Source organism: Megascapheus bottae, chromosome 15 (assembly GCF_031878675.1).
Source record: "Megascapheus bottae isolate mThoBot1 chromosome 15, mThoBot2.hap1, whole genome shotgun sequence".
Taxonomy (NCBI): Eukaryota; Metazoa; Chordata; class Mammalia; order Rodentia; family Geomyidae; genus Megascapheus; species Megascapheus bottae.
In genome coordinates, this window is record NC_143523.1 from 59194806 (window position 1) to 59221559 (window position 26754).

The 26754-nt window shown below is 39.2% G+C and overlaps 1 protein-coding gene across 2 annotated transcripts in view; it reads left to right on the forward strand.

Moving 5' to 3' along the window:
* The window catches only part of Parg (poly(ADP-ribose) glycohydrolase), a 122933-nt gene that overhangs the window by 41145 nt on the left and 55034 nt on the right, over positions 1 to 26754 (forward strand). For both annotated transcript variants that reach the window (XM_090346811.1, XM_090346812.1), the window contains one exon: positions 26166 to 26258. In XM_090346811.1, the coding sequence (XP_090202937.1) occupies positions 26166 to 26258 (93 nt within the window). The remainder of the gene's footprint in view (positions 1 to 26165; positions 26259 to 26754) is intronic.

Genomic DNA, 26754 nt, shown 5'->3' on the forward strand with positions numbered 1-26754 from the left:
TGTTGAAATTTTTGGAACAAAGCTAAAGTTTCTTTTTGTCCCACAACCCATTCACTAAAACCATTATAACTATATCACTGAATGTTCATATTTGACTTCTTTTTGTGTGTGTGTGCGTTATGGGGCTTGAACTTAGCCTTAGCCTGGGCACTGTCTCTGAGCTCTTCAACTCAAGGCTACTACTCTTCCCTTGAGCCAAGCCCCACTTCCCATTTTTTAGAAGTTAATTGGAGATAAGAGTCTCAGGTCCTTTTGTGCCTGGGCTGGCTTTGAACCTTGATCCTCAGATGTTAGCCTCCTGAGTAGGTAGGATTATAGGTGTGAGCCACTGGTGCAGGATTTTGTTTTTGTTTTGTTTTTTACTAGTCCTGGGCTTGAACTCAGGGCCTGAGCATTGTCCTTGGGCTTTCTCAAAGCTAGCTCTCTAGCTATCAACCACTTGAGTCACAGTACCACTTCCAGCTTTTTTCTATGTATGTGGTATCAAGGAATCAAACCCAGATCTTTGTACATGCTAGGCAAGCACTCTACCACTAGACCAAACTCTTGGCCCTTGATGTTCATATTTGAGTGCTTTGGGAAAAACTTATTCCAGACAATTGGTTGTTCAAATCAGAACAGATTTCTTTATCAGTAATCAGTAAGGACATGGCCTTCTATGACAGTATGGTGTTGTGGTGGTAGGGTTTATCTTCTTCCTTATTGTTTATGTCTAATTTTGGTACTAACAAATACAAAAGTTTCTAAATGCAAATAAAGCACATTACTTTTAACTTCTAATTTAGAATTTTATATATGTGTGTATCTGTGTGTGTGTGTGTGTGTGTGTGTGTGTGTGTGTATGTGTGTTTTCTGGGTCTTCAAAGCTTAAAAAATTTAGCATCCTTGTTATTTTTGTTATGAGAAGCCAGAACTAACTTCATAATCAAATGAATGCAGCCTTAAATGTTTTATAAGACTACAGCTAATGTCTTTATCTCTCTAGCTTTCGAACCTCTGATTTGGAGTTCAGTGGAAATTTAACCTTTTTGGACTTCTTCCCTTGGTGACTCACAGTCTCTGGAATCAATAAGGTCTGCATTACTTTACAGCACAATGTAATTCATGAGAACTGTAGAAGCCAAAAGCCATGTAATCAGTCACTTAGAATATGAAAACAGATTAAATGTGACTTCTAGATTTATATGGATTATGTGTCATCCTTCTCCCTTTTTTGGATAATATGTGCTTTGATATCCTAGAGGACAAATTGCACTTATTGTAACAAAGCACTTCGCTTTGCTAAACTTGAGTAGTTACTGGAACAGTTACTGTTAGTTGAGCCATCCATGTGCTATATTACTGAGCAAATTATTTTTTATTGTAAAATACTGACTTGTATTTATTCTTGTGGCAGACTAGGGATTTGGGTGTTACCAATACTCAAAAATTGAAGTCCATTCAATAGTATCCCGTAACTCCATCCTCTCGTTTCTTCCTTTAGATCAAATAGCAGAATCTATTCCTTTTAAATGTTGCTGCGGCATTGATTTCATTTTCCAGAAACCTAACTGTTAAACGGTGATAATGAGTATGTTTTAATCTCCTTTATGATTTATAGCTCTCTGTCATCTGGCTATGAAGAGTTGGTTACAGTTTGATTTGATGTCTTAATTCCTATATACTTACATTTCTTATGTTCCAAATCATTAAGAATAAATTCTATAAATTCAAGTAAACTTATGTACATGTGACACCTCAAATCTGACCATAGAGGGACTATGCAATCTGGATTAATTAATATAAAAATAACAGGAATAAGTCAAAAAAGAATGTTGAAGCTATGTTTCAAATTAATGTACTATTTTAATATGTAGCCTGTAGAAAAAGCAGTAAACTTAACTATAAAGACTATGTCCTTAGGCCAAGATTTTGGTCTAGTGGTAGAGTGCTTCCCTGGCCTTCACAAAGACCCAGATTCGATTCTTTGTTATCATATACATAGAAAAAGCTGGAAGTGGTGTTGTGGCTCAAGTAGTAGAGCTCTAGTCTTGAGAAAGCCCAAGGACAGGACTCAAGCTTAAGTTCAAGCCACAGGACTGGCAAAAAGAAACAAACAAGACTATGTCCTGTAAGCAATACACTATTAAAGTTCTGTGGTCTCCCAAAGAGTAGTCAGTGGTCTTTCTCCTTATTTGAGTTCTGTTACTGGTAAGAGAAAAGCACTCACTCATGATTTACTGTTGCAATGATAGGCAATTAACTATATGAGGCTGTCAGATTCTAAGCTGGCTAAATAGACCCTCCCTTCCTCCCTCCTTCCCTCTCTCCTGCTGAGGATTGAGCTATCTATGCAGCCTGGCACAAACTAGACAAGTGCTCTACAAAACAAACAAAAATAATTTTTTCATAAGCTGCATAATACCTACCACAGATGTTCTCTGATTACATGATTAACAATATAAAAAATACTTTTTATATAAAAAACAACTTTAAGCTTAGTGAACCACAGAATGCTTTCAAGTGAAGGCCCAAGTGATATGCACTGATACAATACTTGCTGTTTGTTTTACCCACTTCAGCCCTGGAAAGCCCAACTCAGAGCATCCAGGCCATCTCTCTCTGGGAGTAGAATGATCAAGGTGCTCACTGGTTAAGTAGTCTGGTTAAGTAGACAGCATCTTTGCTGTCTACATGTATGATGCTTTCCCTTTTCTGTGCCTACTACTTATGTTGCAGATTCTTGTAGTATCAGTCATGTTGGAAGCTCCTCTGAGATTTACCCCCTTCCTTAAGAACCCCTTGTATCTGTCACTTCTGTATTTGCTGCAACTTACTTGGCTATCTGTGGGAGGAGTTGAACAGGGTTTTCAAGAGTTTTACTGTGGTAAAAAAAAAAAAAACTAGGTAGACTAGGTATGGTCTAAGCCCTATCTCTTCTGATGGTCATGACTCACTAAGTAGACACAATGTTTTGATTAACGTGTTGGCTGGGCAAAGTGGATCAAGCCTGTAATCGTAGCTACTCATTAAGCTGAGATCTGAGGATCATAGTTCAAACCCAGTCCAGAATTAAAGTATGTGAGACTCTTATCTCCAGTTAATCACCAGAAAACTGGAAGTGGCATTGTGGCTCAAGGAGTAGGGTGTTAGCCTTGAGCTGAAGAGATCAGGGACAATGCCCAGGCCCAGAATTCACCCCCCCAAAAAAAAGATTAATAGTCAATATTTACAAATGGATGACTGAAAACCAACGTTGTAAAGATTTAAGACAATAGGATCTTATCTTTAATCTGGGGATTATGATGTATATAGTCAGTCTCTCATATAGCAAGTTTAGACATATATTCAGAACCAGTTATATAAATTAAACCAGTTAAATAACCCCCCCAATAACTTCAAAGATTATAATTATAAATAGACTGAAGAACTTAGAAAAGTCCTATAGGAAAAGGAAAAAAAGTGGTCTTTGTAGCCTGTAGTCTTAGAGCTGATGTCATTTAAAGACTTGGAGCATATATCTGCCCAGCTCTGACTGACTGTGTTCCTCTGAATCCAATCCTTTGCAATCTAGGTATGTTTCCTTTTCTTGCTTTTGATGCTGCTTTTCCTCTTACCTGCAGCCTGACTCCAATTTGGATACCTTTGGTGAATTAATATTTGTATTGATGGTGACCAGTCTCAAGTACAAACATAAGCAAGCCCCTCTACTTTTTTTAACCTGTATGACTCTAGCTTGGACGTATTATTCTATGGGTCAACTCCTGGTTAAGATGATGCATTGTGAATTTCCCTCCTTCCACAATGGCTGATTTTCTACTTGCTTTTTGTTTCTCAAAGTTTTTTTTTTTTTGTTTTGTTTTGTTTTTGCCAGTCCTGGGATTTAACTCAGGGCCTGAGCACTATCCTTGGTCTCTCTTAAGGACTTGTGCTCTACCACTTGAGCCACAGCACCACTTCCCAGCTCATTCTATGTATGTTGTACTCAGGCATCAAACCCAGGTTTTCGTGCATGCTAGACAAGCACTTACCACTAGGCTAAACTCCTGGCCTCTGTTTCTCAGTTTTTACTGCTTCTAGCTCTTTTAATCTGGTCCTGTGCAAGTAAAGAGTTGAACAGTTAGTGGAAAATGCTATGCATTATATCCTCCTATTGGAAGTAATTCTGAGAACTCTGCATGAAAGAAACATGCATAGCTTTGTTAGACTTTTTTTTCCAGATGTACTGATAAACAAAACTCCTTTTTGTATAGCAGCTTATGAGTTGCCATGCAGTTAATAATCAGTGGAACATATTTTGTAAAATACAGCTATAATGAGGAAGGGAGGGAGGGAGGAAATAATAAATCTGATTCATAGGCCTCACTAAGAGTTCATGTTATTGAACCTTAATTTATGAGCCCTTGATTTCTTTTGCCAGCTTTTTTGCATTTGTTCATTACTATGTTGTGCTGAAAGTTCACAATCCCCCTGAAAGACCATCAGAGTCCACAACCGATGCAAGCAACAAAGAGCCGTTTATTAGCAAGCTTGAGCTTGGTCCTCCGCATCTTAGAATAAACAAGTTTTTAGTTTTCATTCTAATAGCCTCCTGTTTTAGTTAACTTTTACATAGGGACATTTCTCAGTCTGATGTTATGGTTTCCCACAGAAGTTTAGTTTTAGGTGTTCCTGCTAGCTGTGGAACATAGCTGCTGTCCTAGAGATTACTTTGGAATGTCCTTGCTAGCTCTCTGAGTAAACAACTGATGGAGCATCTTGCAGTTCTCCTGAGAAGAGGCAGTTAGGGGATTTCTCAGAACTTTACAAAATGGAGACTGCTTAACAATAACCTTTTACTGAAGTTCATCGGACTTCAGAATTAATGTAGACCTCACAACTATTTCAGAACTTTTCTTGTTTTCTGTGCCTAACCTACATGCCATAGTTTATCCACTCTTTCCTCTTATTGAGAGATCTGAGGCCCTTGAAAAAATACATTTTTGCAGTTTGATTTCAATGTTTTGCTTTATTTTTTTTAAGTTTTAGCAAGGGCTTGTTTAGTATGACAAGGTTAAAATGGGGAGAAAAAGAAACATCTCATGCTTCCTGTGTAGGAAGTGAGAATTAAAAACTTCTTTGTGTTTTTTGCTCCTGCTTTTCTCTGCTGTCATTTCTCTGACTTAAAAATTTTATTATTTCTAGAGGATTTTTAGGTTCATAATGAAATTGAACAAAGGTACAAAGGTTCATCCCATACTCCTTGCCTCTGAACCTTCATGACCTGTATTACCAATACTCCCCTAAAGTGGTTCATAAACCTACAATGATATATCATTATCATCCAAAGTCTTCTAATACGACTTTCTACTTGTCTGTCTTTCAAAACTTCTTTGTAGGAGGCTGATATTTGTTCCTTGTTATTTGTTCCTAGGACTTAATGTTATAAGAGCCTTAAATGCCACTTATTTCTAGTGACACTCAGTCATTATCTTCAGCTCTTTTTCTTCAAGTTGTGGGGCTTGAATTCAGGATCTGGGTACTGTCCTGGAGCTTCTTTTGCACAAGGTACCACTTTTGGCTTTTTCTGTGTATGTGGTATTGAGGAATCAAATCCAGGGTTTCGTGTATACAAAGCAAGTACTCTATCACTCAGCCACATTCCCAGCCCAGTTCTTCAGTTCCTTTTGTCTTTAACTTCAACCTTTGGAGTTATTCACCAGATATTCCGTAAGTACGCAAAGCTACCCTTATCACTTCTACTCTCCAAATTCTCAATGACTAGTTCTACTATATATGTATTCACTCAATCAAGCCAGAATTTGTGCAAGGTCTAACTTCCCTATTCTGCCTCAGCAGTTGCTTCCTGCTAATCTACTACTCTCTTATAATAAGATGTCATAATTGTATTATCTTTTGAGGCTCTCCTCTGATTCTTCCTTTGCTGACCTCTCCAGCATCATTTCATGACACGCCTACTCCAAATCTCATAGTCCAGTGATGTTAGGTTGCTGTGTTTCTTGATTGTGCTGTTTTCTTGCTCTTAATACATTGTTCAAGATTCAGCTCTTTTGGGTACGCTTCTTAAAAATTTTCTATCCTTTACTAAAAGCTCCTCTGTGTGCTTATACTAGCATTGTGACCACCTCCATGCACTTGCTATATAAGACATACATCTGTGAAGTAAATTCATCTTACCTGGGGCTAAACTTCTTCAGAGCATTTTAGTGTTTTCCATATTATAGCTCGTGCTCAATGAATGTTCCTGGAATTTGTTTCCTGATATTCAAAGATAGATTTACAAAGTATTCTATTGGTAAAAGTTCACCTGCTCAGATTGACAGTTGAAAGAGAGAAGGGGTTAATCCAGTAGACGTAACACCTACTACCGTTGTTCTATATCATGTTTATCTTAAAAAGTAGTTTTTCTAGAGGACAGGGATCCTGCAATGTTTTATCTTTGGGGTTTTTGTTGTTGTTGTTGCTTTGTTTGTTTTTGGCAGTCCTGGGCCTGAGCTCAGGGCCTGAGCACTGTCTTTGTACTTTTTCAAGGCTAGAGCTCTAGCACTTGAGCCTCAGCACCACTTCCAGCTTTTTTCTATGTATGTGGTACCGAGGAATCGAACCTGGGTCTTTGTGCATGCTAAGCAAGCACTCTACTACTAGGCCAGACTCCCGGACCCCATCTTTGTATTTATATGCTATAATGCACAATCTAATGTCCTAAAGTTGATGCCCAGTGTGTGTTAGCAACCTGTGACTAGACTTAAGCCAGAGGAGCCTGAATGATTATTCTTGTTTTCTGATTCATGGGCTCAGCAGAACCACACTTGAAGAAGCCCATTTGCCTCTTCAATTTCTAGCATGCAAGAATTAATGTTCCACATGATAGATTGAGCTTGAACCTTTAATCTGTTTTTCTTCTTAGAGCTAAATGCCATGCTATCTTTTTTTTTTTGGTCAGTCCTGGGGCTTGTACTGTAGGCCTGAGTACTGTCCTTGGGCTTTCTCAAGGCTAACACTGTGCCACTTGAGCCACAGCACCACTTCTGGCTGGCTTTTTTCTATATATATGGTACCAAGGAATTGAACCTGGGTCTTCATGCATACTAGGCACGCACTCTACCACTAGGCCTAACTCCTGGCCCAAAATGCCATGCTATCTTTATGTCTTCAGTCTTATATAATATATAAAGGCAAATATTTGACCATTTTCAAACTCAGCTTTACTTAAAAATGAATCACAATCACCAAATATAGTCTAACATGGCAGAATAATATAGGCAGTAAGTAGTGATTTAGTGCCAATACTCATATCTACATGTGCCTGAGAATCCCTATCTCTATAAAATACCAATTGTTCTGAAGTAAAATATCAACTAGAACAAGAGCTGTGCCATGCAAATAATAGCTAATGATATATGTAGCTATGTGAATTAAATAAAATTAAAACTTAAGGTAAAGAATCCAATTCCTCAGTCATACTAGCCATATATCAAATGTTCAGTAGCTTATGACTGAAGGACATTGCAGAGTTTGGTTATATAGCACTGGGTAGGTTCCTTTGGCAATTGTATCTTTCTAAGTAAAAGCTGCTGACAGGTAAATTCCCCTCTTAGGCAACTAATGAGATTTCTTGCCACTTTTTTAGAAATCACATTGTTAATTTTCTAAATTTTGTATGAAATAATTAGGTTTCCAGGTATAATTTGATCTGATTTTAAAAGATACTTTTATTATAATCCTTTTTAACATTTAATAATGTATCAATCTGCCACCAAAGGGTACCCTCAAACCCTTTGGGAAAATTAGGTATGAGCCTTATTAGTAAGACTGAAATTCAACTGTAATATTGATTATTCATGCAAGATGTTTAAGAATTAAAGTACTTTTGAGAGTTCAGAAGCAGCATGAACTATAACATGTGTTACATATATTCCTTGAACAAATTAACTCAATGTTACTCTTAGAGTTAGAAAATTATAATTACCAGCCAAGAGAGTAGCCTAGTAGAAGAATGCTTGCCTAGCATGCACAAAGCTCTAGATTCAATTCCTTGGTACCACATACATACACAGAAAAAGCTGGAAGTGGTAGAGCACTAGCCTTGAGAAAGCCCAAGGACAGTGTCCAGGCCCAGAGTTTAAGCCCCAGAACTGGCAAAGGAGAAAGAAACAAACAAAAGAAGGAAGGAAAGAAAAAAGGAAGGAAAGAAAGGAAGGAAAAGAAAACTTTACTATTAGCTGTTACTCAAATCATATTTATTTATTTTGTCAATTATAGGCCATGAACTCTGGGCCTGGGTGCTATCCCTAAGCTCTTCAGCTCAAGGCTACCACCCGACCCCTTGGCCTGGGCATTGTCTCTGAGCTCTTCAGCTCAAGGCTATCACTCTACCCCTTGAGACACAGCACTACTTCTGGTTTTCTGGTGATTATTTGGGAGATAAAAGTCTCACAGACTTTTTAGTGCCCAGGCTGGCTTTGAACCATGATTCTCAGATCTCAGCCTCCTGAGTAGCTAGGAATATAGGAGTGAGTCACCGTGCCCAGCTACTCTGAAATCTTATGGGGAGTTTAATTACCTATCTATAGTAATATGTCGATAGTATTGAAAATACCTGCTGGCTAACATGTAATAGCATTTTGGTTTGGTGGAGTTAGCAAAAGTGACTGATAGATCTGACTGTGTGTAGCTGTACAGTAATAGAAGTAACATTTCTAAGTTACATTCTGAGCCAGTATGGGATTATTCTCTGAGGAATAACAGTTTTGAGAAGTGACTTTTTTTTCAGACTGACTAACCTGGGTCTATTGCCTGTGCTTTGACTTTTTTAAGCTGATAGTGCTTATTATGTATTTTATTGTTAACATGAAATAGATAATGATTCTACAGTAAATAGTATTTAGAGAACAGCATCCTTCAAGTTTTATAAACCTACACACTTCTTTATATTTAATCTAATGTAATTTGTGTTGGAAACAGTCTGTTTGTGATTAGAGGCATAATTTGTTTCAAGAACTACATGAAGATATTTTCCCTAAACTGATTGTGTTCCCATTTAGTTGGTAATTATTTGGAATTAGGAGGACATGATAGTAAAATTCCATCCCATCCACAAAAGCTTGTGAACGTTAAGACTCTGGTAGGTTTCTTTATGTGAAAAACTAGGAACAATATGTAGCTGTCTTTAGAATCAGCTGTGATTAGGAGAGGTCTGAAATGGAAGTAAGTGGAGTTGTGAGAAAGAGAAAATCTCTTTCTCTCTTCATTTCTTCCCTCTCTTATCTTGGCAGCGGGAATGCAGGTAAGAATAAGAAAAGACAATGAGGGCAATGTGGAGGAGAAGCTTCCTCCATTTGATTCTAAGAAGAGTCAAGTAACAAAGGAACAACTTTTAAAGAGAGAAGGAGAAAGAGTATGGAGAATCATGAATGATGTGATTAAACAGCTGAATAGTGCAGAGAAAAATAAAAAATAGTCTACAGTTCTATCATCAAAGATTAGGAGAAGCCTATGTCATCACCACAAGGTAAGACAAATGGCAACTGTCTAGTAGATCTGGCTTCAAGTTACACTCACAAGCTTTACACTGTAGGGATTTAGAGGGATAGTAACTGTTTTTACATGGCAGGTTAGCAATGGAAAAAACACCTAGTTACTCCCCATATCTCTTGAGTGCCAGGTACCCCTTGTGAAGGGGCCTTTTGATTGAAGACCCGGAAGCCAGCAACAGTCACAGCTCAGGGAGTCAGTTTCCTGTTCCCTAAGATACAGGTGAATATTTGACTACTGAGCTATATCCTCACTCTATAATGAGAAACTGCACCTCTGCCTTGGCACTATGTGAATATTGAAAATATTATACACATGATTCCTTTAAAAATCATGTTCTATAAAATAGACTCTAGTGATAATAATTTCTAAATGCCAGTCCTAGGGCTTGAACTCAGGGCCTGGGGGCTGTCCCTGAGCATTTATGCTTAGCTAGTACTCTATCACTTGAGCTACAGCTTCCACAGGTCCATTATATGGCTATTTTGGTAGTTATTTGTAGAAAAGAGTTTCACAGGCTTTCCTGCCTTGGCGATCTCAGCCTCCTGAGTAGATAGGATTGCAGACATGAGCCACCAGTGCCTGGTTAAAGTGATGAAATGTTAGAAGAATGATTATAAAAATGACCAAATTTAGAGGATATGAATAAATGCCTGATTATATTCAAAGAAAGCAGCTGAACAAAATTAGAAGTGTAGAATATAAGTACAGAATTCAATAAAGTCACAGAAGTCCTGAAAAAAGAATCCGATTGAAGTTTTGGAAATGAAAAGTTCATTAAGTCAAATAAAATCTCATTTAAAGGGCTCAACAATAGACTGGATCAAATTTAGGATACAATATCAGGTCTTGAATATGAGAGTTGAATTAGAACATTTACACAGAGTACAAACAGAAAACACAGGACTCTCTTAAAAGACCAAAGCCTTCATAAATAGATATAAATGTTACACACTGAGTTGAAAAAGATAAGGAGTTCTCTACTAAAATAGAAAGAATCAAAGAAAGAGAAACTTCAAATTATTAGTAAGTTAGAAATAGTCACACGGACCTATGTCCCAAACCCTGGTATGCTATATCGATTCACAAGTTTCTTAAGACTTTGGATCTCCATTTATCATACATAAGTGTGTATATGTATCAAGCACATAGGGTAAAATAAAAGAATATTTGAGAGGGCCTGGGAGTGTGGCCCAGTGGTAGAGTGCTTGAGTAGCATGAGGCCCTGGGTTCGATTTGATTTCTAGGTACCACACACAGAAAAAGCCAAAAGTGATGCTATGACTCAAGGGGGGTAGAGCTCTAGTCTTGAGGGGAAAATAAAGAAAAATCTCAAGGACAGTACCCAGGCCCTGAGTTCAAGCCCCAGCACTGGCAAAGAAACAAAAACAGAAACAAATCACCCATTTGTTGTCTATAGGAAATACTCCTCTATGGCAAAGGCAAAAATATGCTTTTAAAGTACAAGGATGGAAAAAAATATTTCAAGTAGATGGCCTTCCAAAACAAGCTTTGTCCTATCTGACAAAGCAGAATACAGACCAAAATTAAAGCACAAACAATTTCACTTCATAACAAAGGAGACAGACTATCAAGAGAAAATACTAATTTTATACACCATTCTTTTTTTTCTTTTTCTTTTTTTTTTTTTTGCCACTCCTGGGGCTTAAACTCAGGGGGCTACTGTCCTTGGGCTTTCTTAAGGCTAGTGCTCTCACACTTGAGCCACAATACCATTTATGTCTTGTTTCTGTATGTAGTACCAAGAAATCAAATTCAGGGCTTCATGCATGCTGCACAAGCACTGTACCACTAGACCATACTCCTGGTCCCAGTCTCCACTCTTATTCATTATAGTGCTTGAATTCTTAGCTAGAGCAGTAAGACAAGAAAAAGAAAGCAAAAAGATTCAAATAAGAAAGGAAGAAATTAAGTTACCCTATTTGCAGATGCTATGATGCTATACTCTTAAAGACCCTTAAGTTAGCCCCGTGCGGTAGTTCATGTCTCTGCAGTCCTAGCTACTCAGGAGGCTGAGATCTGAGAATCAAGACTCAAAGCTAGTCCGGGCACTAAAGTCCCTGAGACTCTTATCTCCAATTAATCACAAGAAAACCAGAAGTGGTGGTGTGGCTCAAGGGGTAGGGCAGTAGCCTTGAGCTGAATGCTCAGGGACAATGCCCAGGCCAAGGGGTAGAGCAAAAACCTTGAGCTGAAGAGCTTAGGGACAGCGCCCAGGCCCACGATTCAAGCCCTATGACCGACCGACCCCCCCAAAAAAAGTAAAATAAAAGACCCTTAAGATTCCACTTAGATCTCTTAAACACTTTTGGGAAAGTAGCAGATACCAAATTAGCATAAAAGAACAACATAGAGACAGAGAAACAAACCAAGAAAACAGCTCCATTCATAGTAGCCTCTGAAAAGAAAGAACCTACAAATAAACTAAACTTAAAAAAAATGCTTAGAGTGAAAACTAAGACATTAGAAGATGAAAAAACCTCTTTTTTTAATAAGTTGGCAGAATTAATAGTATAGCCAGAGCTATACTACTAAAAACAATCTATAGATTGAGTAAAATTTCTATCAGAATCTCAATGTCTTCATAGAAAAATAAAAGTAAATCTTAAAATTCATAGGGCAGCTTAAAAGTCCCTAAGTAGGCAAGGAAGTTCTGAGCACACAGAGAAATGCTGGAGGCATTTCAATAACTGCCTTCATAAGCTATTACAGAGTCAGAGAAACTTAGACCTGCCACAAAAATGGGCATGTATACCAGTGGAGTAAAATAGATCCTAAATAAGCCCGGGTAGCTGTAGCCATAAAATTTTTAACAAAGGTGCCAAAAGTACATATTGAAGAAGAGAGCCTCTTTAACAGATGAGATTGGAGGAACATGTGGTATTCTTACATAACTAGATCACCATCTAACTGTGTACAAAAATCAATTCAAAATGGATCAAATCTCTTAATTCAAGACCTGAAAGTATTCCAATAGCTCAGAAATAAGAAGAATTGACAAATGGGATTGCATCAAATTAAAAGGTTTCTGCACAGCACTTACCAAAGTGAATAGACCACCTTTAAATTTGAAAGGCGTATCTGCAAGCTATTTTGGGGTAAGGTAGTTAATATCAAGATTTAACATCAAAATGACATCATTTTATAAAACTAATTGACAGTTCTCAAAAGAAGTCAAATGGCTCAATAAATTAATGAGAAAATGCTTGGCATTGATAGCCGTAAGTGAAATGCAGGTAAAAATTACATTGAGACAGCTAGTCACTCCAGTCAACAGCTATCACGAAGGAAACAAACAAATACTGACAAGCTCATGGGGGGAAAGGGACCTGGATACACAGTTGGGTGGAATGTAAATTAGCCATTGTGGGAATCAGTATGGCCATTCTAGTCAGAACTGAAAATAGGCCTAACTTCTGACCTTGTCACTACACTGTTGGGCAGATAACTGAAGGAATATAAATTGTCATAGTAGAGTCTGCATTCTCATTTTTTTTTTTTTTTTTTTGCCAGTCCTGGGCTTAAGCTCAGGGCCTGAGCACTGTCCTTGGATTTTTCCCAAGGCTATAACTCTACCACTTGAGCCTCAGCACCACTTCTGGCTTTTTCTAAGTATATGGTACCAAGGAATCAAACCTGGGTCTTCGTGCATGTGCCTGGGCCAGCTGGCAGCGAACCAGGATTCCTGAAATAAGGGGGCAGGGACTAGGAAAAAATAGAAAAAGAGAGACAACCAGTTTGGGAGGACGACAGCCCAAGTTAGCAGCCCAAGAAGACTGTGAGCTTAAGACTGCAGCCCTGTTTATTTCCAAATCAAGGCTTATATACTTTCTTGAAACCAGAGAACTGCCAGGTGTTTTGAACTCAGGGCCTGGGTGCTGTCCCTCAGCTCTCCAGCTCAAGGCTAGCATCTGCCACTTTGAGCTCCAAAGCAACTTTGTCTCACCAGCACCCAGATTAGATGCCACAGTCTCACAGGGACTTTGCTTTGCCTGGGCTGGCTCAGAACTGCAGTTTTCAAATCAATGAGTTCTACAAAAGGCCCCTTTACTCCAATTAAAGCAACAAGGTGGTCAACACAAAAATAGTCTCTAAGCATGATCTTACCTGGAACTTAGTAAGGGCCAAAATTACATCTGAATAAGGATTGCTGTTCTTCTCCATGGGCCTGTGGGAAATTGCTATAAAGTAATTTACAAGAGCAAGCTGAAATAGCAATTAAGCAATCATTTTGGTAATCCTAATTTTCCTTTTTCTCTTTCTTGAAACATTTAGGACAACTTCACTTTCAAATTTTGTTCAGAAACCCATTTATAATGTTCTTTAAAACTTTTACACTTTTTTTTTCTTTTTTTTTTATTGTAATTAGTAAAAGGGTTACATGATATTTGCCAGATAGAAGGTGCATTAATTCACATACATTGATACCCTTTCACATGTCTTGGTACCCGTTTCCCTCCCCCCCACACCCCCCACCCGTCTTGGTTTTCCCCCCTTCCCTATCAAATTTCAAATATCCAAATACAAATAAGTTCAATATATCAGATAACAAAGTGAGATACTATACCAATATGAGATAACCAAGGGACAGCAAAGGAGATGAGAGACAACATACTACATTAAGGACAACAATCATTCATTATATGGCTTTTGTTTCACTATCCTGGAGGTCCTTTCAATTAGCTTCTCATTATATGTCCTTATTATATCAAGAGTTTGCTCTATTGCAAATCTCTGCTAGTAGAGCCCAAGGTTTCTACTGATTATGACGAATGAGGGAAACCATTGAGCCTAAGTTCCTTTGAGTCTGGCTTACTTCACTTAATATGATTTTTTCTAAGTCTTTCCATTTCCTTACAAATGGGGCAATGTCATTCTTTCTGACAGCAGCATAAAATTCCATTGTGTACAAATACCACAACTTGTTGATCCACTCATCAACTGAGGGACATCTAGGTTGGTTCCATATCTTTGCTATGGTGAATAGTGCTGCAATGAACATTGTTGTGCTAGTGGATTTAGTATGTCCTTGTTTCTGGGTGGTTGGGTAAATGCCAAGTAATGGAATTGCTGGGTCATAGGGGAGTTCTATGTTTAGCCTTTTGAGGCACTGCCACACTGCTTTCCATAGTGGTTGAACGAGTTTGCACTCCCACCAACAGTGTAGTAGTGATCCCTCCTGGCCACATCCCCTCCAGCATCTGTTGTCATTCGTTTTCCTGATCTTGGCCATTCTAGCTGGAGTGAGGTGGAATCTTAGAGTTGTTTTGATTTGCATTTCTTTTATGACCAGAGATGTTGAGCATTTCTTCATGTGTCTATAGGCCATTTTTGTTTCTTCTTCAGAGAAGACTCTCTTTAAGTCTTTGGCCCATTTTTTAATGGGATGGTTGTTACTTTGGAGGTTAGTTTTGGAGTGATTCAATTTTTTGAGTTGTTGATATATTTTAGATATGAGGCCTTTGTCCGTTGTTTGGTTGGTGAAGATCTTCTCCCACTCTGTAGGCTTCCTGATTAGTTTACTAGCTATGTCCTTTGCCATACAAAAGCTCTGCAGTTTAATGCAGTCCCACTTATCCAGCCTTTCTCTGATTTGTTGTGATTCTTGGTCTTTATTAAGAAAGTTTCGACCTGTGCCAAGGAGGCCTAGTGTATCTCCTATTCCTTCCTGTAGAGTTTTCAGTGTGTCAGCTTTTACCTGCAGGTCTTTGATCCATTTGGAGTTAATTCTAGTGCAAGGTGACAAAGAAGGATCCAGCTTTAGTTTTCTGCAGGTGCTTAACCAGTTCTGCCAGCACAACTTGTTGAAGAAAAACTTTTACACTTTTTAACTTAAACACTTAACACTTTAGTCTATTTGCATTTGAAAAACCTTCTAGGGCTCAAGGAACTTCCCAGGCTCCCTAGGGCTCAAGGCACTCCCTTTGCCTTTTAGAAGAGGGCTTTTTGTTTTGTTTTTTCTTTTTCTAAAATACATTTAATTGTAAAATAGCATGAAACCCAATTATAAGGAGATAAACCTTTAAACATTCCTTTTAAAACCCTTTTTCCAATTTAATATATTTTAGGGGGCAGTTTAAGAAATACTAATCACATCACCCACATTTTACCATCAGATTTCTAGTGTCAGTCTGCAAGAAAAGACAGGCAAAGTTTCTGACATTAATAAACAAATTAATATTTAAATCTCTAATACATGTCTCCAAACTTTAACTTAAGGTAATAAATTCCAAATTCCCTATTACCTCCATGCTAAACAGGATACAATGTTTACAATGTAAACAGCTCTATGCATTACAATACCAGATTTTTAAAATGCAGATTTTAGGATCTTTAGAAAAATACTTTTTACTAGTTCCTCTATAAAACAATACAATAATCCTTTGAGACATTGAAAACATTCAAACCTAATACTTTTCTTGAAGTTTAAACTTAGATTCACCCAATTGCCTTTGTGTTTTAAGTATAAATTTATCCATTGTTTTATATACTATGCTGACAATTTAACCTTGAGCAATTTCACTCACACCCATTCACACACATTTATACTCAAAGATCTTAAAAACACGCAAAATTAATATTGGGTGTACATTTTCCAGAAGTTTTAGTGACAAGAGATTTTTTGCCAATCTTATTCTTATAGGTGACAACCAAGTTTTAAAACAAAGCTTTTTAACAAGGCAATTTAGCTGAAATTTATTTTTTCAGAGCTTCTTCCTGATATCAGACATATTACCATAATACTTTTTGCAGATGAAAGTTGGATGGGAGTCTTAAACATAGGAGAACTAAGACTGAAGCCTGGGTCCTGCTACCAACTGTCTCCAGACTGTCACTTCACCAGGTTGTTAGGAAAAAGAAAACTAGATGAAGCCTGCAGCTTGTTTGTCTGGCCTCTGCTCACCTCAACTGTAGCTGAGTGGGAGGGGCCATATCAGGCCCTAGACCCACCCCAGGTGGGGCCAAAACTTTTAATTCCCAGAAATATTTAAATAGATTACAAAGATGCTTGTAGTGAGTACACACACAAAAACCACAAGGATCCATATTTAGAACTGATACCAATTTCAGAGACAAAACTGGATAAGGAAAAATACCCAAGGAAAAACATGTAACATGAACAAGACAGAGAAGCAGAGACTTTTAAGTAACTCCTAAACTTCTGATGGCATGCCTGGCCTTAAACTACCAGAAGGATGGAAAGACCATGGGACCCTAAACTCAAGGGGTACCTCCCCTACAGAGATTTCTGTTCCCTGGTAGCTGGCAGGCTGAAGCCATCCTAACCTACCTACAAAAGGTTCTCAAACAAAACCAGACATAGATTCATAACAAGAAAATTGGACTCAATCAGATACACTTAACACAAAAACATGAATTTAGATGAATGTTTTCACCAAACAGCTATTTTAGATTTAGATATGTGGCTGGTGGGACTCTCAGGCATGCCCTGTTATCGACAAGAAACTCAGTAGGGGGGGCAAGGCGTCCATTGACCACCCAGGCCTTAGAGAGCTTGCTGCGTCCAGCTTTTTCCTCTCTGTTTTAGGCCCACAGTGCACTTTCAAAAAAGAAAACAAAACAAACATACAGACATACAGGGGGTCGGCTGATTTCTACTTACCTTCAGAGGCCTTTGCTTTTCACCTGGGCATCTTTTCCAAAAAAGGTTGTTAAGAGGAGGGGAGGTAAAGATAAACTACTGCTTATCCAATGGCTGAAGGGGAATAGGAAAAAAAGAACAAAAACAATCCTTTATCTCAATAGTATACAAATTATTAGGAACTAATGAAAGACTTGGGAACCCTGGTTGGGCTGCATAAACCTGTATTTTCCTGACACTTTTGATAACAAAAATAGGGAATTTTGAAGCTGTTTCTATACTAATTTTAATAGCTCTAATTGTTATTTCTGCCAATAGGCCACTGCTCCATCCATACAGGGTCATGTGATTTCTAAGTTAACTGTGGCCCCTAGAATTGAGGGGCAGTTTTATGCCAATTTTCTCATAAGTAATGCAGCCATCATAGAATGCCACAACATCCATATCTTGTCTCTCCCTAGAGATTATTGGGCAGGTCCTCTTTAAGAACAGTGGCTGAATGGTGAGAGGCTCTCATGGGGCCTGCAGTTTGCTAAGAAGCTGCTAGGCCTGGAGCTGGGACCTGCTGCTAGGAGGCCAGGACTTAAGGCCTGGGAGGAGATCTGAATTCCAGGCAAGGCACTGTTGTTGCCCCTGGCCTCAGTTTCATCATAATTGGCTGCTTTTCACTGAAAAAACTTTTTCCTCAAAAGTATTGCCCATAAGATTGTCTTCCAGTGTTGGGGAGTATTCAAGGTGGTAGGCATTGTTATGGGGTCAAGAGGAGAGGATTCCACATCCCTCCAGGTGGGGATTCCACGTCCCACCAGAGTCCACCACACAGAGCCAGTCTCATATAAAAAGGTGACTTTATTGGGGAAGTAGATGGTGAACTGACTGGCCAGGAACACAGTGCAGACTCGGGAGCTGACACTGTGACCCCGAGTGGCTCTCAAGCAGGGTTTTTAAGGGCAAAACCCATGTGGTCGAACCTGGTCACACAGGTGGCCAATGGGATAGTCACATACACAGAGGGACCATTACCAGCTCCGGCCACAAGCAGGTAGCCAATAGGGTCACAGTCCAGTGTTCGAATTTACCTGTCACCTTAGTTGGAATTGGCACGCAAATTGGAAAGGTCTCCACACAAAGCAGGGCCCCTCCCCACCCAAGCGGATATCCCTCCTTATGGGGGTGGGGAGAAGGTCAAGGTTGCCCCTCCCTAGAAGGGCAAAGGTGGCTGGGATGTACCATTGTCAACTTTCCACAATGGGGCAGGGGAACTCTTAGGCATTCTGGATGGCACCAGTCCCTGCTCCCCTCAACAGGCATTGTTTCAAACATTTGTTCTACAAAGAAAAAGGGTGGGGGGGGAATTACTGAGGGTTGGGCTCCCCATCCCAGGAGATTCCTGAGGGGACTTAGGGCCCTAAGGGAAACTCCGTAGAGAATCCACCAGGATGAGGGGGAGGCCTGCTTTCATTTTTGAGTTTGAGATCAATCAGCGGTGGATAAATTTGCTGGCTTGTGCCTTTATCTACATGGGCAGCAGAGCACTCTCCCAGGGGGGCCCTAGTATGCTCCCCTTTCTGACCCTGCCAGGTTACCTTCTCCCAGGTAGACTCATCCCATTCTGCAAAAATCCATGGGCAGGGGGACAAAACAGTTTCATAACTTTGCTCAAGCTTTTTCCTTACCTTTAACCAGGTGTCTAAATTTAGGGTTCCCTCCTCTGGAAACCACGGGCATGCTTCCCCGATAAACTGAGGGAAGCGCTTAAGCTGCCCTTGCTCTTCCCATATTCCGCAGACTTGTAGTGTGCCTCTAAGGGCCTGCACATTGAGCCTGCGGCTGTCTTGTCCCACAATTTTTTACTCCTGACTATACACTCTCCCGCTCTCTCACTCTCTTAAGATTCTCCCTCTTAAGAGTCCAATGACGTGTCACTCACCACAGCAGGGTCCTCTACCTTTGTCCGAGATTTTCAGGGTCCCTGTTTGGGCGCCACTTGCCGGGGCCAGCCGGCAGCGAAATAGGGGGCAGGGACTAGGAAAAAATAGAGGAGAGACAAACAGTTTGGGAGGACTACAGCCCAAGTCAGCAGCCCAAGAAGGCTGTGAGCTTAAGACTGCAGCCCTGTTTATTTCCAAATCAAGGCTCATATACTTTCTTGAAACCAGGGAACTGCCAGGTGTTACATTCATATGGTAAATCAGGGAACTGTTGGGGGTTACATTCATATGGTAAATCTCAGATCAGTTAAACAGAACAAAGCCAAAAAACAATAAAGCAATAAATCAAAGAGATCAGAAAGTTCACAATACAGACAATGTAGCTTCAGAAGTTCCTAGGAGTGACACCACCTCACTTCTTAGTGAGGTTATCTTACTCTGATGTGCAGATTCAAGGGATAGCCTGGCTCCACACTCTGGCTCCCAACAGGCATGCTAGGCAAGCACTCTACCACTAGGCAAAACTCCAGGACTGCATTCTCATTTTTATAGCAACATTATTTGTGAAGCAATCATGTCCATCAACCAGTGGGTGAAGAAAAATTGGATACAATGAGGATTATTCAGTATAAGGAAAATTATGTTATTTACTAAAAAATGAATATAATACATATTAATATTTGTGTGTATTAATACCAACAGAATAATATATACAGATATAATTATATTATCACATAGAATTATATAAGTGTATTAATATTGTGAATTATATTAATGTAATTCATGAAATTAGCATATTAAGCTAGACTGAAAGACAAATAGTGCATATCTTTTATGTGAGGAATCTAAACTTGGGAAAAGGAAAATGGTGACAAGAATATAAAGGGTAGAATGTGAGGGAAGAATCAATGAGAAAAGGGGATGGTAGAAAGAAGAGGTGTTGAATACAAAGTACATTAAATACTGTAGATCAATAGAACCCATTAAACATGTAAGAAAAAAAATGAAGATAAAAATAACGAGGAAGCTGGGTGCTGTGGCTCACACCTGTAATCCTAGCTATTCTGGGGGCTGAGATCTGAGGATCAAGGTTCAAAGCCAGCCCCAGGCACAAAAGGACCTGAGACTTTCATCTACACTTAACCTCTAGAAAATGGGAAGTGGGGTAAGGGTAAGGTGTGGTAGCTTTGAGCAGAAGAGCTCAGGGACAATGCCCTGGCCCAGGGGTAGGATAGTAGCCTTTGAGCTGAAGAGCTCAGAGTCAGCCCGCAGGCCGAGTTCCCTCCCCCCCCCCCCCCAAATAGCTACTCAGGCTGAGATCTGAAGATTGTGACTTGAAGCCAGCTCAGATCAGAAAGTCTGTGAAATGCATATCTCCTGTTAATGAATTACAAAAACATCGGAGTTGAGTTGTGGCTGAAGTGGTAGCATGCTAACCTTAAGCAAAAAGCAGTTCAGGTTCAGCACCTAGGCCCTGAGTTCAAGTCTCAGGATCAGCACAAGCACAAAAAATAATAGGTAAATATGATCTAAATATGTTATACCTACTTATGAAAATACCTCAGTGAAACCCCTTTGTATGATTCCTTCATGCTGATGGAAAAGGACAAAGGGGGTTCCATCATTCCAGACTCTACTGTTTAGCTACTATCCTCTGATGGGAAGAAAACAATGCCTGGCAGCTTTGCCTTATTCCATATCAAGCAAATAATTTCTTTTTTTTTGCTTATTTTTCTGATTGTGGATCTTGGGCTGTCTCTGAACCCCTTTGGGCACTGTCTCTGATCCTTTGTGTTCCAGGCTAGCCACAGCACCACTTCTTGTTTTGAGTGGCTAATTGGAGATAAGAGTCTCCAAGGACTTTTCTGCCTAGGCTGGCTTCAAACCACAATCCTCAGATCTCAGCCTCCTGAGTAGCTATGATTATAGGTGTGAGTCACTGGCACCTGGATTTCCAAGATTTATTTGCACAGAGAAAATTTTAATAGCCTTTTGAAAAGGAAAAGCAAAACTAAAAGCAAGTAGAGAAAGACTTTTGCCAGCCTTTTCTTTGTGTCATCATGGCCAGCCTGAGAGTGCTTGATCTTTCACATCTCCTGCTCACTGCCCCCCACATTAATTTTGATACCAAAAGATAAAAATTTGAACCAGTCTTATGTAGGTACAATTCATTTAGGTAACAGTTCGCTTGTGAAATGTGCTTTTGTAAATATGAAACTTTTCTGAAAATGAATTGCCCTTCATTAAAATTTGGCAAACATTTTCATTTAAGCCACAATTGTCATGGGTGATGCACATGAGAGGGCATCCTGTAGCTGGCTGTCAGACTTTCATGAGCCTTCAGAAATTAAGGGGAATAAGTGAGTTTGTTTTCTTGTAAGCTGTCATATTCTTTTCTTCAAAGTGTCAGGCCTGAGTCGTGCACATATAAATGTTAGAAACCTTCTCTAGCTGATATTTTACTCTTATATTATTTAGTGCTATAATGTTTTTCTTTTCCTCTAATGTTTAATTTGGCACACAAAACATGTGAATAAGTAGATTTGAAAGGTCTTTAAGAATTTGAATTACTTTTAAATTTTGAATAAGAATTTGTTTCAGCTTAGGAAATTATAGAATCTCTAGCCTCTAGCATGCTTAAGGTATGTTATAGAAAATTATATGGCTGGGGCTAGGAGTTTGGCTTTGTGGTACTGTGCTTCCCTAACATGCATTAAGACCCAGGTTTGATTCCTCAGTACCACATACATAGAAAAAGCCAAAGTAGTGCCGTGGCTCTGCTGTGGCTCAAGTAGTAGAGTTCTAGCCTTGAGAAAGCCCAAAGACAGTGCTTATGCCCTGAGCTCAAGCCCAGGACTGGTTAAAAAAAAAGAAAGAAAGAAAGAAAGGAAAATCAATCACGTGGTTGTGCAGCTAACTTTTTTAGATAGCACAATAGTGTTTTTTCTAAACTGTGAGGGTGCTGGGAGTCAATGGAGGATGACTTCTGGAATCCTCTGAAAGGTTTGACCAATCAGTTAATCATAGTAGAAACTATTATTTAATTGAATAGATACTTTCATTAAAAGTGTTAAAATACAAACATCACAGTTTTTGGCCTGGTAAATGAACTTTAAATGTTCTCTTAAAAGGACTCCTAGGCCAGGAGTGGTGGCCCCCACCTGTAATCCTAGCTACTCTGGAGGCTGAGATGTGAGGATCTAGGTACAAAGCCAGCCCAGGCACCAAGGGTCCTGAGACTCTTATCTCTAATTAACCTCTAGAAAATGGGAAGTGAGGCTTGGCTCAAGGGTAAGGTGGTAGGTAGCCTTGAGCTGAAGAGCTCTAGGACAGTGCCCAGGCTGACTTCAAGCCCCATGACCCACCAAAAAAAAAGGACTCCTAGAAAGGGTTACAAAACATGTCCAAAAATAATTACAACATGAGGGGCCAGGAGTTTGGCCTAGTGGTAGAGTGCTTGCCTGGCATACACAAAGACCTGGGTTCAATTCCATGGTACCGGTACCGGTACCACATACATAGCAAAAAAGCCAGAAGTGGTGCTTTACAAATCCTGCCACATCCTAGCAAGATACATGTCTTCTTATCTGAGAAGTCAGAGAAGTTAAATGAACTGTCCTGGGGAGAAATAAATTGGGAGTTGTTTTTTAAAAGTTGGACAAAAGCATCTCAGAAAGGAGCCTACAAGGTGGGGACATAAGCACCACAGCATCAGCAAGTATTAGTGGGGAGCTGGGATTAAGGATGAATTAACAAGGTGCTCCCGGGCCTGGCGTTTGGTCTAGCGTTTAGTCTATTGGTAGAGTGCTTCCCTAGCATGAATGAAGACCCAGGTTCCATTCCTTGGTACCATATACATAGAAAAAGCCAGAAATGGTGCTGAGGCTCACGTGGTAGAGCTCTAGCCTTGAAAAAGCCCAAGAACAGTGCTCAGGCCCTGAGTTCAAAACCCAGGACTGCAAAAAAAAAAAAAAAAAAAGAGAGGAGTGTCAAGTCAGAAAGCTTTCAGTTTTCAGATAGAGAAGGGACACACGAGGCTGTGCTTAGGCAGAGCAACCTGAAGATGAGTTAGCAGCTGGGCATCAGATGGGTTGTGGTAGAATTTCTGGTGAGAGTGTGAGTGGCCAAATCAGGGTTCCTTAGTAGTAAGAATAGGTGATGAGTGAGGTGCTACTGTGTCAGTCAATGGCACTTGGTAGTTAATTGATGGATGGGTAATAAAAGGAGGAAGAGGCTCCAGATAGATGAATTACTGGCCCATTAGCTAATGGAATGTTGTATTTGTATATGGATGTAGAGTTTTTTAAATTCACAAAATGCTATTATATAGGATCTCTCCTACTAATTCTGAGAGTTAAAGAGTAACAGAATCACTCATATTTTGGAGGAGAATGTAAAAATTTGGGGATAGTTCTATGTTAATTCAGAGACTATTAACATAAATAGTCTGTAACTATGGACTTGATCAATGAATTTTAAAGTGTTTTTGGCCTTTGTGAATTTGGAAGAAGCATCCAGCATGTAGTCTCAGGGTCTGCCATTAAGTTTTTGAATATGAGCAAAGTGGTATAACTTTGAGCTTTAGTTTCTCCAGATGTCTTTATCCTTTGTATCTTCAATGATACTTTCAGTTCACTGTCACTAGCTCTTTCCTCATACCCCAGTTCTGAGGCTTCTGTAACTTAGCTTCATAGTCATCAGATATTTCCATCAGCAAATGTTAATGAGCACTGCACTTGCTAATGGGGATGCATGATGTTTTATACCCAGTCTTTGCATTTTCAGTCTGTCATAGATTAGAAGAGATGAAAATGTGTACAATAATTATAACAAAACTACAGTAAATAAATGCTCTTACAGGTATGTGTATTGGATTATAGATTCAAAGAAAAAGGAGCCATTAGCCAAGGCAGAGATGGCTTTACAGGGGAGTATGAATAGAACCTTCAGGTTTAATTGGTAGTTTAGTAGTAGTAAAACATTATACAAGGCAGAGATAAAGTAAAAGCATCACTATCATAATATGATTGGTCATTCTAAAAGATAGATCTTTTCATTTTACCAGTGAGGAAATGGGTTCAAAGGGGTTGTGATTTCATCAGAGTAAGTGATAGAGCCAATTGGGCAAAGCAGGGAGCTTGAATAAACAGAAAGCTGGGAAGAAAGCTGGGAAGAACCAAGGCTGCAGCAGTGCAAGTATATTCATTTAGCACATTAAAGTACAAATAAAACTGAATGATGGTTTTAGGATAGCAAAGGCATGTGAGAGACAGAGGAGAGGAGTGGTAACTAGTAAATATGCTTAGTTATAATAGTTTACAATGCAGGCCTAAATATTTTCTCTGAGTTTAGGGAAGATACCACCCTAATTTGAGAAAATGAAGGAGGGAACACAGGGTTTGTATATAAAATCAGGACACCTTGGATGCTACTATGTGACTCAGATTGAAGAAAACTAAGTATAGTGGACTTATTATTTGCATTATTCTGTGGATCTGTGATTATTACAAATAAAAAAAGCAGAGGGTTAATTATAATCAGGAACCATTTAGATGTGGTAAATTATTGCATTTACCCGTACAAAAGCAGCTGTCCTCTTTTGTGTGTGCGGGGGAGGGTAATGGGGCTTAAACTCTGGGCCTGGGCTCTATCCCTGAGCTATTCAGCACAAGGCTACCACCCTACCCTTGGAGCCACAGCTCTATTTCCCATTTTCTAGTGATTAATTCAAGATAGGAGTCTCTTGTTCTTTAGTGGCTTTTGAACCTCAATCTCCAGATCTCAACCTCCTGAGTAAGTAGGATTGCAGGCATGAGTCACTGTGCCCTATCCTTTTCTTTCTTTCCTTTTTTTTTTTTTTGCCAGTCCTGAGGCCTGACTCAGGGCCTGGGCACTTGTCCTTGGATACTTTTATTGCTCAAGGCTAGTGCTCTGCCACTTGAGCCACAGTGCCACTTCTGGCTTTTTCTGTGTATGTAGTACTGAAACCAGGGCTTCATGCATGCTAGGCAAGCATTCTACCAGTAGGCTACCCTTCCAGCCCAAAGCACCTGTCTTTTATTTCTCCCTCTGAAATAGTACAGTCTTCTATGAATGTATAACTTTTTAAATTTAGTATTTGTTTTTCTCAGATTTAAAGAGACTTGTGAAGTGATAACCTTTTAACTACTCTAAACTTTTTTTTTTTTTCCTCCTGGGTTGACTCCTTTCCCCCTTTGGGAAATTAGGATTTAGCTTTTGCTTAGATTTCTCTCATCCATCAACATAAGTATTATTATTTTCTTACTACAATTGTCAGATTTACTTTAGTAATAGCAAATAATATTTTCTTTTTTTTTACGCAAAGTGCTATGAACACCAAACATCTGGGCTATGAATGACTTTCTACTTCTGAGCAGCTTATTCTAATAAATGAATCATCTTGTTTTCACTTGTTTGTAGAAATGAGAACTTTGACAAAAACCACAAATATCATCTTTGTGTGTTTCATATAATGATATGGGAAATATAATTTTAACTCCCAAGGGTACCCAGAGAAGAAAAATTCTAAGGTTAGAAGAAATGTTACTGTTTTGTATAGTTTATGTTCTTTAAAGTTATTAGGACAGCTTTTATGGTAATGGCTTTAAATTATAAACTGTTGGAACTATTTATGGGTCCTTGAGGGGTTCTGAGAGAGTTGTGGCTTGCTATTAGTTGGTCTAGCCCAAGGTAGAATGTACTGTTTTTCTTTCATAAGTATTATATTTGGTTGTAAATATTGATATGAGATATTTGTGTGAGAAAGAGAGATGGTAGAGAGTAGAGGAAACTGGGTATGGAACCCAGGGATTCTTGCATTCTAGGCACATGTTCTAGTATTTTAGCCACACCCTTCAGTGAATGTGGGAAGTTCTTGATTTGAGGGGTTTCTTAGGGCTGTAAAGTGAGGTGAAGTATGTGTGTGTGTGTTTGAAATTTTCAGTATATTGGCTTATCTGTTATATGTGTTTGGTGGTAGGATCCCAAAAAATGGGTTCTTAATTTTATAACAAATGTTTTTCCATTGGTTACTACTCATTAATCATTATTTCATACAACATCTTATTGGTTTTCAGGTTCTTGAAGAAGCAGAAGCTCAACATCTGTATCAGTCTATTTTGCCTGATATGGTGAAACTTGCACTCTGTCTGCCAAATATTTGCACCCAGGTTAGTGAAATAAAACTGAGACTCACAGTTGGATTTCCTTTGAACTCTAATGGCCTAGATGAGGAGCAGGGCAAGGGAAAATAGAGGGAAAGGTTAAAGAAAAGATTAAAGGCTAGGAACTAGGAGCGTGGCCTCGTAGTACATACTGTGCTTGCCTAGCATCCACAAAGGCCTGAGTTCAATTCCTTACTACCACATACACAGAAAAAGCCAGAAGTGGTGCTGTGGATCAAGTGGTAGATTGCTAGCCTTGAGAAAGCTCAAAGACAGTGCCAGGCCCTGAGTTCAAACTGAAGGACTGGCCAAAAAAAAAAAAAAAAAAAAGATTAAAGGTTAGAGAAAATACTGCATAGGTGGCCTTGAGTTGAAGAGCCTAGGGACAGCATCCAGACCAAGTTCAAGCCCCATGCCCCACTGCCCCCCCCACCTGCAAAAAAAAAAAATGTCACAGAAGGGCATTAAGAAAGCAGCAGCATTCCATTTCTGAGCTTTATTT